Source organism: Aethalodelphis obliquidens, unplaced genomic scaffold, assembly GCF_003676395.1.
Source record: "Aethalodelphis obliquidens isolate GAN/ISIS:26980383/991018 unplaced genomic scaffold, ASM367639v1 scaffold45, whole genome shotgun sequence".
Lineage (NCBI taxonomy): Eukaryota > Metazoa > Chordata > Mammalia > Artiodactyla > Delphinidae > Aethalodelphis > Aethalodelphis obliquidens.
This window is the reverse complement of record NW_020837989.1, coordinates 463,099-476,662: the sequence shown is the minus strand read 5'-3', so window position 1 is coordinate 476,662 and position 13,564 is coordinate 463,099. Positions and strand designations below refer to the sequence as shown.

The 13,564-nt window shown below is 42.1% G+C and overlaps 1 protein-coding gene across 7 annotated transcripts in view; it reads right to left on the bottom strand.

Moving 5' to 3' along the window:
• EBF1 (EBF transcription factor 1) overlaps positions 1–13,564 on the bottom strand; it is a 392,677-nt gene that overhangs the window by 133,529 nt on the left and 245,584 nt on the right. For all 7 annotated transcript variants that reach the window (XM_027081411.1, XM_027081410.1, XM_027081412.1 and 4 more), the window contains exon 7: positions 7,964–8,045. In XM_027081411.1, coding sequence (XP_026937212.1) covers positions 7,964–8,045 — 82 coding nt within the window. The remainder of the gene's footprint in view (positions 1–7,963; positions 8,046–13,564) is intronic.

Genomic DNA, 13,564 nt, shown 5'->3' with positions numbered 1-13,564 from the left:
GAGCAGCTGAATTAAATCCGCCCTTTAAGGCTCAAGGCAAAAATCGCTCTTCTTTTAACAGTAAGACAAGAACAGACACTTCTAAATCCTCAGATTCTTGTGCTAGACTAATGTGGACTATTGGAAACTAGACTCAGCTTCTGTCTCCTGAACTGTGACACACTGTAGACATAAAAAGCTCATCATTGATCGGAACCTAGTTTCTCTCTCTCTGGATCAGGATACTTTTGATGACTCTTGATGGTGTCATTGGCATTTAACTGATGCTCTCCATTTATGTGTTCCCATTGGCCATTTTAAGTAGCAGTAAGCCCAAACATAACAGAACTTCCATGCGCACTCTCTGCCGATGGGACCGTGGCACACAGGTATGGAAACTGGGAGAAAGAAAGTAGCATATTAGTCATCAGCTCAGTTTCCAGGGTCAGACAGTGCTGAGTTTGAACCCCAACTCCATCATTTACCAGTCTGTAACCTTAGATAAGTCATTTAATCATAGGAATAAGTGCCAGGCATTATTCTATGTACTGGAGAAGCAGCAATGAACAAGACAAAGTATTCACCCATCAAGAGCTTAGTTCCCATTGGGAACAAAAAAGGGTTTTCAGACAATAAATAAATAAGCAATGAAGGAAAATTTTGGAATGTGACAAGTTCCAAGAAGAAAATAAAATGAGGAGAGGGGGGGTGACGCCTAGGTGGGAGCTACTTTTGAGTGGATGATTAGGAAGGCCTCTCTAAGGAGGTGACATGTTAGCTGAAATCTGAGTAATAAGAAGTATCCAGCCATTCAATGATATGGCAGAAGAAGTTCCAGGGGGATGGAAAAGCAAGCGCAAAAATCCTGAGGCAGGAATGAGTTTAGTATATTTGGGGAAGAGAAATGATGGAAGAGAAAGGCAGCCAATGTGCCCATTTGGAGGAAAGTAAACAAGGGGAAAAGGGTAGAAAAATAAATAAAATTATATATGTCAAACACTTAGTACAGGGTCTCACACATACTAAGAGCTCTATAAGTTACAACCTAAAAAGTGGAAGAATATAAGAATACCTTCTGTTGGTAAGTCTCAGTAAGTGTAGGCATCCTCAGAACCAATATCCATTGGCAACACTGATCAAACCAAACACTTTTACATCTATCGTTTAATGTATTTTACATTTTTTTCAATAGCAACTGTAATTAATGTAGGAATTTATTTCCTCCTAGTGAAGAGCTACCACTCATCAAATCCCATTCATAAGGATTCCTTTTCAGTGATACATATTTTCTGCCAAGGCCCAGCATAAGGCTCATGCCAAAATACATATTTGCCCAGTAAGCCGTAATGGTTTAATATATCAGGTTGAAAATCCACCATTTGTATTTACCGTGTTATGTGAATTAATCCTATATTCTGAAACTATCATTAGAGCTGCTTTCAGTATAATTAATCAGCATGGTGCATCTTGAAATTATTCTGTAGGAAGAAAGTGATGGCAACTCGGGCCCCTAGCATTCTGTTGGTAAAGAATTTAATTGCAAGATGTGCTGTTTGTCAAAATAATATAAGACAGGGGGTGGGGACAGTGGGAGAGAAATAAAAGGGATAAGAATATTTCCTTCTTTATTTAAGCGCCTTTAAAAGCAGAACGGAACTGCAGGGTTTGGGCATATATTTTAAGAATCCTCTAATCATACACTGTGGGCTTCTGAATAAGTAACGAGGATTCTCCAAAATTTATAGAATTCACCCAAAAACGGGGGGCAGAGAGTTGCCTTTTAATGTCATTTACCATGTCATCATTTTTGAAAGACCAGACATTTTTGGTGGGAATTTGGGAAGAATAACCTGGTCGTTTCTCCTATTTCCTACCCCTCACTCCAAATGATTAGTAAGTGAAAGAAGATTGTTCATCTCCTCAGATAAATGTGAGATAAACATGAATTGGGGCCTTGTTGTCCTCTCTGCTCAAAAAATCCTTTTGGCTCTTCTCAGGATGAGTTATTCTTTTTTTTTTTTTTTTTCCCGGTACGCGGGTCTCTCACTGTTGTGGCCTCTCCTGTTGCGGAGCACAGGCTCCGGACGCGCAGGCTCAGTGGCCATGGCTCACGGGCCCAGGCGCTCCGCGGCATGTGGGATCTTCCCGGACCGGGGCACGAACCCGCGTCCCTTGCATCGGCAGGCAGACTCTCAACCACTGCGCCACCAGGGAAGCCCTAGGATGAGTTATTCTTAACCATTATCTTGGAGTTTAAAAGTCCCCTCCTCAGAAGTTTTCCCTGGTCACCTGCTTTAAAGTAGGTTCCCATCCCTGATCCCACACTGGTATTCTCTCTCATAATATCCTGTTTCACTTCCTTTATAGCAATAATTAAAACTTTTAATGATGTGTAATTATTTGTACACAGCGTAGCAGCTGATGGTAATCGTTCCTTATATATCCATTTTCTCTTCTTCTTGGGTGGTACAACTAGACACTCTCAGGTCCCTCTGTGGTTACACATGGCTGTGTGACAGACTTCTAGCCAGTGGAACGTGGGCAGATTTGACAAGGATCACTTCGAAGACCAGGGTTTAAGAAGTCCACGTGCCCCCTGCATGCACTCTTTACCCTTCAACTGGATGGATGGAGACAAGGAGGTTCTAGGAAATGGTGGAGACACAGGTCCCCAAACTACTTCACGTATAAGATCTGCTCACCAACCAGGAACACCTGCCTTGTACCATTACACTAGCAAGAAACAACCTTCTCTTGTACACAAGCCATTATATATTCTTTGGTCTATTTCTTACAGCAGCTAGTATTAACCTAACTAATAGACCCTGACTAGAATATAAGTTTCATTAGGGCAAACACTCAGTCTTTTTTGTTCATCACGGTACACTCACCACCTTCCATGTCAATAAATACTACTAAGTGCAGGCATGCATGCAGGAACAAAGATATATTACATTTATGTTCACATGTAGTTACAGAGCTAACATTTATACACAGATAGAGATTTACATCCTATGGAAAACTTTGTTAAAGAGATAAGATGAACCTGGAAATTTACTTCCCAGTCTCCAGGTATTATGGTATCTACTGTGATGACAGCTTGTACCCAATTCTTGTTCCTCCCCTCAACACCCCACTCCGCCAGCCCCAACAAGGAAAGCTATTGATAAGGATTTAAATCTTAACCTAGAATTGTCTAGCTCCTGTCAGTTAAAAACGAGACCTGTGACATGGCTTTAACACAGTCCTTTGACATTAGCGTGTTTTTAGTGTCAAGATGAAGAAATGGGCTCATTTAGTCACCGTGAAATTCTCCCTGTCATGAGCTGTCTTCATTCACAGCTTTCCCTCCTACTCTCTTCCTCCCCATGTCCCCACACCCGCCAGAACTGAATGAAGCCTGTATCCACTGTTGTATTTAAGCAAGTTTGTTACCCTAACCACAGCCTGGGGATTTCAAAAGAAAACATCCATTATAAAAAAAGAAAAAAGAAAAAAGATTGTACCAGATTCTCTACAAGGTTTATTCCATACTGCCTTAAAATATGAACACAGCCGAGCTCTACAGAAAGTGATTAATTTCTTGAAAACGCTAAGGTCACACTAATTGACATGACCTGTGTAATTAAGCAGTCTCTGTTTACACACCAGAAGCTCAGTCGCTGTGAGTCTGAGTTTGCTTGACAGAATGTCTTTACATGTCAAGAGATCAACAACCTTTCTTATGTCCTCCTCAGTCACCTACACAGGCCCCTGATTGCTGTTCAGAGGAGACACGCTCTGGCACGGCTGCATGAAGATCAGGCTGGCCTGGTAAGCATACAAAACGGGGTGAGAGAAAAAGCGGCTCCCACGACAGGTGGGGGGAGCCCACTGAATTGTCAGAAGAGTGCCTTCTCACTCAGATGTCTCCAGGCCTCCGGTTTTCAGTATGATGGGGAAAAGTCACATTGAGATGTAAAGAGTAGAAGGGAGTTTTCTTGTGCCCAAATGACACTCTCTCACTCCCCCCACCCCCTGCCCAGAGGCAACAGTGACATCAAAATATTTGAAACCAGGGCTTCCCTGGTGGCGCAGTGGTTGAGAGTCCGTCTGCCGATGCAGGGGACGCGGGTTCGTGCCCCGGTCCGGGAAGATCCCACGTGCCACGGAGTGGCTGGACCCGTGAGCCATGGCCGCTGGGCCTGCGCGTCCAGAGCCTGTGCTCCGCAGCGGGAGAGGCCACAGCGGTGAGAGGCCCGCGTACCGCAAAAAAAAAAAAAAATAAAAATATAAATATATATATATATATATATATATATTTGAAACCAGCTTCCTAATTAGCGTACTATGAGAAAAATGATGGAAATCAATGACTATTCATAGGAAAAGTTCCACCAGTGTTTCTAGGACACACCTCTGTCAGCCAGGGAAGCTGCAGGGAAGACTAATCCTCCCGCGCTTGAGTTAGTCCTAACAGTTGGGAACTTCAGTGTGATTTCTGAACAGAGCTCTCTGAGCTGCCAGGGGCCACTGGACTCAGGCTTCACTTGGTGAGGGGGTCTTTCTTGCCCCGGAGAAGTGGCTAAAACCTCCATCGATTAGGTGAAGCGCAGGCAGTTTTCTGCGCAACAGCTTCTTTCTCTAAAGTTCATACGAATAAACACTGACCAACACTGTGGCTCTGATCAGAAACAGTGCTCAAGTTCTTCCCCTTCCACACAACTCCACGCACTGCTTGGTGAGCTTTGCTGGCATCCCGGTGTCCTGCATGCAAACGGTATCCTTAGGTTCTATTCAGGGCAAATACCCCTTTTGAAAATGCTCCTCAGCTTTCCCGGGATTCTAACACGTATTCATGGGTAGCCACTGGGGCTCTCAGGTGTTGAGAAACCTCTTTACTGCCTCACTAAGTATCTGCCTACAGGCTCTGGACAAGTTATTTACTGTCCCATGACACTAGAGAACATCTGAGTCAGACTGACTGGGTTGAATCACTGCCTCACTACTTAGTAGATGGGTGACTTTGGGCAAATTGCTTAACTTCTCTACACTTCAGTTTCCTCATCTGTAAAATGGGAATAATCCCTATTTGCACATTCCTAAAGATAAATATGATATTGTGAAGATATCATATTGTGAAGATAAATATGATAACTCATGTAAAATACTTAGCACAGTACCTCTCACATAGTGAGTACCCAATAAATGTTAGTTTCATCATCATCATTACGGACAGTGTCCATAGTCATTCATCAAGGTACACACATGGACACATATAGTTATACATATGTCTACGGAACACCCTGAATGCAGACACAAATGTAAATAGTCATCTCCCCAGCACTTAAGGCAGTTAGGAATGAACCCAGGCAGGGAACACAGGAAGAGAAGCCAGCTTGGGGTGGAGGCTCACACACACAGAAAACGAGGCTGACAATGGAGTTTAGGGCTCATTGAGTTTAAGTTGCTGGATATTTCCAGGGAGAGTCGGAGGTCATCAGGTATAGGACTAAACCAACGATTCCCAAGTAGGGACAATTCTGCACTCCCACCCCCACAAGGGGACATTCGTCGATGTCTGGAGACATTGTGGTCTGTCATGACTGTGGTGGGGGGATGGTCTCTACTGGTATCTAGTGGGTAGAGGCCAGTGACATCTACTAAACATCCTATGATAAACAGGACGAATCCACCCCCACCTCCAAACAAAGGATTATTCAGTCTAAAATGTCATTTGTGCCCAGGCTGAGAAACCCGATACTGAACTAATGACCCAGCTTTAGTTTACAGCAAATATTCTCTCCAAAAGCTTACATTTATATTTGATCATGTGCAAATTAGTTATGCTTACAAAATACTGTCTTTTGTGAAATCAGCAGAATCATCATTTTTACTCCACTTTACAGTTGAGGAAATTGAGGTTTTGCAGAAATCTAACTCACGCCTCCTTGACTCAATAGCCCTTATGCTAAACAAGAATAACTATTTTGTCTGTAAAAATAAAGCTTTCTAGATACTCTCAAAAATAATAGACTGAGTTGGTTCTCATCTCATCCAAGAGCTACATTCCTATAATTCGAAGCTTTCAGACATTTCACTGGCAGGTCCTGTGAGGAAAAACAAGGCCCCAGAAATCTTACACACACACTCTTTTAGATTCCTGGTGTCACCAAAGTCCATCTCTAACTTTTCTGCCCTGAGAAGCACAGCAAATTTGATCCCAGTATTCATAAGGCATCACACATGTCTACTAGACACGTTTATTACACATCAATTGGTTCGTGCTTGGATATGCCTTGTTCTTAATCCAAGTTTGGTCAAAGGAGATCTATGGCCCATTTCAAGGCCAAGGTAAGTGACAACACAGTTTATACTGAAACCCAACCTCATATTCCAAGACACTCAGCAACACATACTTAATAGCATCACATGTTTCACCAGCAAAGCTGACTCCAACTCAACACAAAATGTCCTGGGTGGGAATGAAAGCACCCAAGTCTACCCGCTTTGGTCAGAAGCTCCCCAGGAGAAACATTTTCCAGGACACTAGGAATCTAGGGATTCTCCCCATTTATCTGTCAGGACAAAAGGTGGCAAGGCCAAATGATTTCCAGAACTGCTTTAGAATCTCAGGAGAGAATGTCTTCTTTCTACTGAATTTGTTCTTTCATGAGACTACTGAGTCTCACCTATTAAAAATAATCATCTTGTGGGAGGGAGGGAGATGCAAGAGGGAAGAGATATGGGGATATACATATATGTATAACTGATTCACTTTGTTATAAAGCAGAAGCTAACACACCATTGTAAAGCAATTATACTCCAATAAAGATGTTAAAAATAATAATAAAAATAAAAATAATCATCTTGGAGACGAAGAGATCTTGACATCCAAAAATCAGTGCCCAGAATCATCCCTTCCCTTTCTCCCATCAGAGAATATGCAGCTAAAATTTGTCAAGATCCTCTCAGACATCATATATTTCAATCTACACTTAAAGCGGACTAACTATACCTAAGAACATACCTTAAACACCATGCTATTTTTCACTGACAGACCCCATGGGCATCCATAGATGAATCATGACTCTGGCGGAGAAACTAACATTGACCATGCAAATGAGTTAGTCATAAAATTAGACGGAGAGCAACACAAGGGTCTAGAACCTCGCTACTCAAAGTGTGGTCCATGGCTTTGCCATCACTTGGGAGCTTGTTAGAAAGGCAGAATTTCAGGCACATCTCACACCTCAATTAGCATTTTAACAAGACCCCCGGAGGATTCTCAGCACTTTAGGGCTTGAGAAGCATGTTATCTAGAACTTAGCAACCCTTCCTAAAACCCAACCACCATGTCTGTGTCTTGGAAGTTAACACATGTATTTTCACATCTTTTTTCCTTTAGTAAATGTATAATTATATGAGGTAAACATACCACTCATGCTTTAAATGGTGGCAGATATGACTGATGCTTGAAAACATTTACGTGTTGCTGTACAAGGACATTTCTGAAACAGACTGAGTGTCACCCATACCGCCCTAGATATGCCCTGCTTCTTCAGGGGTCCACTTTTAATAGATAATTACTGACAACAATTTCCAAGACTGGAAAAGGAAAACAGAGAGAAAGGAGGGAGGAAGGTGACATCATTCCAAAACAGCACAAAGGTCCTATTTACCAGTTTTCTACCTGTAGAACTTTCGGCAAAGGATGCATCACTTTGTATGTACTTCACTTAACCTGCAGTGGTTTAAGCTTATGAGTCCATTTGGGAAGCCAGACTAGGCTCAAAGGGTACCATTGCTTCAACCAGTGAACGCAGGTGGCTCAGTCCTAATTCTTCTCTAATATAAACAACAACTTCTAGGGTACCCAAAGTCTCACCTGCTCTTCACCTCTGGGAAAACCATGATGCTCTGTTTCTTCTCCACCTAAGACTTTTTTACCCTCTCCCAATACTCATGTCATTATTGAGGTATAAGAAAGACAAGACAGACCCACCTGGAATCTCCGCATGTCACGTGGGTTTCCTGCATTCTTTAGGCAATTTTGGTTACACTTGAGGAAAAATTTCAAGAAGAACCTGTGAAGAAACAGATTATCACAGTTAGCATTTCAGTCCTGACACAGAAGGGAAAAAAGTAGTAAGTCACTTCTGGGTCATGCATTCTATTCTCTGCACGTTTCCTGAAATATTCAGAATGATGTTAGAGCCAGTATTTTGTTTAAAGCTTTAGCCTTTGTTTTGCATCCAAGCTGGACCTTCTTTATGAAGAGAATGCTCTCCGTGCTGCCAACAGATGTCACAAAAGAATTAAGCCCCCAAGGAAGTATTTTCACTCATAAAGAGGGTAAGTCTTCCCGATAATTTAAGGCAGGGTCCAACTGGAGATAACTGCCTGAGAATTACTCAGAGTCCCCAACAACAACATGTAATTTAAGCCCCGTAAATTCACAGATGATGAACCGGCAAGATACATGCTAGATGAATGTAAGGAGATGGTAAACACTTTTTATCTTAGCATCTCCAAATAAAATATTCTAATTAGGAGTACTTATGAGAAGTAGGTAAGATTCACATACTGACTGAAGCCCTTTGGCTTCTTGAACATATCCCATACGTTTTCCTTACATGCATGCCATAGACAAAAGCTATTTGTGATGGAAGAAGGAACGTCCTGCCTCACTGCCACCTTGATCTCTGAATTGATTCTAGAGTGAGATCCATGGGTTTTACTGGCTAGGGTGACCAAAGGTCCCAATTTGCCAGGAATAATTCTAGTTTACACCAGCTGTATTAGTGTAAGTATGAACAGTACCCACTTTAACTTTCAAAAGTGTCCTGGTCTGGGTGATAAATTAGATGAGTTATTTCTATATTTCTTAGCTGGCAGTTGTTAAAAGTTCATCACGGAAAGGCAGCAAGGATCAAAAGTGTCCAGTTAGGGCATTCTTGTTGTCCACCTACAATTAAACTTCTCCACCTGCCTATGTTTGGGGAAAGAAGCATTTTAAAAGCTGCCGAAAGTTCTTCATTCCTTTTTACTTTTAGTGCTGTGAATTTCAGGCCCAAATATTTTCCCAAAATATTACACTGCATTAAAATGTTGATTAGTTCAATTCCCATAGGAATTTTCTTGTCTTCCTCTTTTCTCCACTTCAAGTCTACACTGGAGTAAAATCCCTACTTCAATACACATAATTTGTGAAGAACTATCACTCCAGGATGCCTCAGTCCGGACTTAGCTCTGAGTACAAAGCCTATCGACCAAATAACACCTCTGTAATGACAGCATAGCACAAAGATGCACCAAATTCAGCCAATTTCTGAAAACCAAACTGAGAGATAGCCCAGCAGAATCTCTCTCCTCCCTGGTCTCTTAGAATCTGCCAAGAGGGAAGTATGGCGTGGGAATAACTCTTTGAAGAGACACAATGACTTTGCTAACCCAAAAATAACATTTTAAAATGTAAACATCTTCCTGAAATGGCTCTTTCAACATCATGCAACATTCAACTGCCCATCAGTAAAAGCTGGCTTCTGAACAATCCTTCATCCCTACTTCCAGGTTCTCTTCACAGAGGCCAAAGTTTATCAACATTTTGAACAAGACAAATGACTCATGGAACACTGCTGAAACCCAACTGTGTCAAATGAAATCCAGCTCAAAGAGCAACAGTGTCATTCCCTAGCCCAACTGGCCATGCTGACTCCTGACTTCAGTCGTAGTCTGGGGGAAAGGAAAGGAGTTTGAGAGAGTGGTCACAATCCTAAGTGCCTCTGCACTGTCCCTTTCCTCTGAACTCTCAGAGGCAAATGCTGGGTAGTCCTAGTGATCACACACCGCTGTCAGACTCTGTTTAATGTGGTGGAGGTCGGGACGGTGAGTCTGCCATCTTGCTGGGGTTCAAGCCTACATCCAAAGACACCTGAGATGTGAAAACTGGCTGCTTCTTCCAAACATAGCTGGTTGGAAGGGAATATTTAAAAGCCACCCAAACCCCAGGACAGGGCTGATTATCACTAAGTTGACAGTAAGAGTCAGCTTGGTATGATAGAAAAGCCACAACCCTTAGAAATACCCAGAATGGGATTCCCATCCAAACTCTCTGACAGGTACTGCTGTGTGACTTTGATAAATAGCTGAACTTCTCTGCATCACACTTTCCTTATCTATAAATTGGGTATAATACCAGTCCCTACCATATAAGGCAAATGTGAAAATTAACTGCAGTGATGCATAGTGTCTGGAACACAGTAAGCATGGTGATGGTGGCAGTAAAAATAATCATGTCTTTCATGTATTAGGTGCTTACTTTGTGCTCAGAACACTAAGAACTTCAAATTCATTTTCCCAACTCAAGCCTCCTAAATAAACTCTAGTATTAATCCCATTTTATTGATGAGGAAACTGAGGTTCGGAGAAGTTAAGTTGCCCAAAGGTTATTAAATGTGAATTGACTCTAATGTGCACAGAGCCTGTGCTTTTAACCATTATGCTATAGTAGTTTTAATAATAATAGAAGTACTGCAGTATTGATATTAATACTAATTGTACCATTGACAGCAACTGTACTATAATGGCAATTGCACAAATAAGTGTAATCATAAGAATAATTATTAGTACGATTATTTCCACTCCGTCAACATGAATATTGTGGAGGGAGACGTCGCTGCCTTTCTCCATCCAGTGGGCACCCGGCTCCCATTCCCAGTTCCCCAGGGTTGATAATATTTGCTGCCTGTGTGTGTTTAAGCCATTTGAGCCCAGACTCGACAGCCAGATTCAGGTTGTGTTAGAAGGAGCTGTCAGCACACCCTCTGACATCTTCAAGTCAGACAACTGCTAGCCACCGTGAGGGGGTCCATCTGGTGCCAAAATGGATTTTGAAAGACCGGCAAACAGGACACTAGCTCTGCCAGAGAGAAACAGAATCAAGGGAGCAGGGGATCTTCTGTCTCAGCAATGAGCCGGGGCAAGGCACCTGTCACCAGCCCATCGTTAGCACAAAAGCTATGCCGGGCACACACCAGATCCCCATTACCCTAAGCAGCCCTGTCACTTGGCACGCTGGCAGAATCTCCTGCCCGCCCTCTCAACAGCAGATCACTAGCTGAAACTGAAGGCTTGACCATCTGTCGTGGGGAAGAGACGGCATCAACTGGTGCCTGGGGCCTCACACAAGCCCTTATGTGGAAAAGACACTCTGAAGGGCCAGTTCTTTTGGAGAAAGGCAGCCCTACCCCAGGGGGAGCATCAGGAACTCTTTCAAAGTTTTCCCCCAAGTAGATGCCAAATGTCTGACCCTTTCGGATCACACTTCCTTAAAGGAACTGAGAGGAGTTAGAAGCAGGAGTTAAAAATATCCCCACCGAGACAAGAAGTTGGACATGGTACACAAACTTGGGGGATGATTTATCAGGCTGTTTTTAAGGCATTTGTAAACCTGGGGGACACGTGCACTTCTGCTGGCCTATGGAGAAGATCTCAGATTCCGAGGGGGTGCTTTGAACAAAGCGGAGGTTAGTGTAACTCAAGCCCTCACTTTTGTCTAACAAATTACCACATTTTGAGTGTCGGGTGTGTTTGATAACGTTGTTGGAGGAAAGAGTGTGCAGCCTTACCCCAACCGTGGGAAACTGACCTAAGGCAGGACAAAGCCCCTATTGACCCTTTAGCGTTCCAAAGAGTTCCATAAACTACAGGAAACAGCCCAACCAGGACCAAACTCCAGGGTTTTTTTTTTTTTGGTAGGGGGGAGGAGTGGCGAGAAACCTGACACCTTTCCGTTAACTTTCCATACGAATAATATCTTGTGTTCATACAGTGTTATATTATCCAAAGCACTTATATACCCAGAATCTCACTAAATACTCACAAAAGTCCTACAAATTAGGCAGGCCAGGAATGATCAACCCATTTGAATGGTAAAAAAAAACTAAGACTCAACAAAATTAAGATATTTATCTACAGTCAAAACTAAACTAATACCCTATATTAGCCCAAAGGACTCATCATGGTATGAATTTTCTCCGTGATTTACAGGACTTTATAAGTGACCAAAACCAACACTGAGTCTACCTTCCTCGTCGTGCATGTGGGAAAATTGAGAGATCAGAAGACACGACAATACTCACACAGTTATAATCATTCTGAGAGATAAAACTATAATCCACATGTCCTGACTTCTAGTTGCATGATTTTTCCAATACAGCGTTAGCTTTTCAAAAGCCAACCCAATAAAAGCTCAACACTGGAGCTACTGCACTACTTAGTCTACTACCTCAATTAGGAAAGCGACAGTCATAAAACCAAAAGTGACATCCTATTGAAAGTTGTGTTTAGGTTCACCAATGAGGCTAATGTAGGACATTACCCATCGTTGAACATTAACTGAACCGACCACACACATTTGTAGAACATAACTGTTTATTCAGCTATTTCCTTGTGTCACATTTTACCAACCAATAGATATTCAGTATTAGGAGCACCTTTCATGTGACAAGCACAGTGCTGGATACCAAAGGTACCACTAGGCTCCGCCAAAAGGAAAGTTGATGAAATTAGCCAAGAGGATATGACCCATCCATACGAGGACGTAAAATAACAAAAAATTATCTCTGTATACCCAGCACATGGCACAAGACTCAGAACCAATGGGTTTTCAGTAAATATTTGTACAACTAAACAGAATCCAGGACCTCCTAAGGGTAGAAATGGGAACATTCTAAAATGAAGACAGCAGTAGAGTATATTGGACAGGAGCCTGGGTTAAAGATAAGACAAGCCTGGGTAAATTTCTACAATTCCCTGAACCTCAGTGGCCTCAATAAAACATGGGAATAACAGTACCTCCCTCCTAGCAACATGGTGTGGCTTTCATCATAATTCTAGCTTTACTCTTTAATTAACTGTGTGACTTTAGAAAAGTTACTTAACCTCTCTGTGCCTCAATTTTCTCATCTGTAAAATGGGGACAATAAAAGAAACTACTTCAGAGGGTTATTGAGAATTAAATGAGTAATATATGTGGAGTGTTTAAACAGTACCTGGCATAGAAGAAGAGATAATTATTTTCATTATCATTTGTCCCTGGCCACTGCTCACTGCCTAACACTCAGAGATATTGAGATTTTTTTCAGGTACAGAAAGTATTCTTCTCTCTTTGAATGCTAAGGTTAAGAAAAGAAGCCAAGATCTATGTAACTGACGAGAACTATAGGTTTCATTGAGTGACCTACAAAAAGAAATAAAAAAGAAACCAAAGAGAGATAATAATGACTACAGCAGCTCTACCCAAAGGCCAAGACACAAAGGAGAGAGGCAGTAGCTTAAATCACAGAGGAACTCCAGCTAGTCACAACTGAAGGGCATACACAGTAAAACCGTCCATTAGGCAACAGCTTATACATCATTAATGATTATGCAAAATGTTGCAATAGATCTGGGCTGAGCAGGTTGAGTTTTCACCTCCCCCACCCAAATTCTGAAAAATCATGTCTTTCAGCCGCTCTCATAATGTCCAGGCTGGAAAGGAAAAGCATCAAGGCACACCTAAACTAAGACATAAAAGCCCCATTTGCAGTCTTAAGCCTCCCTG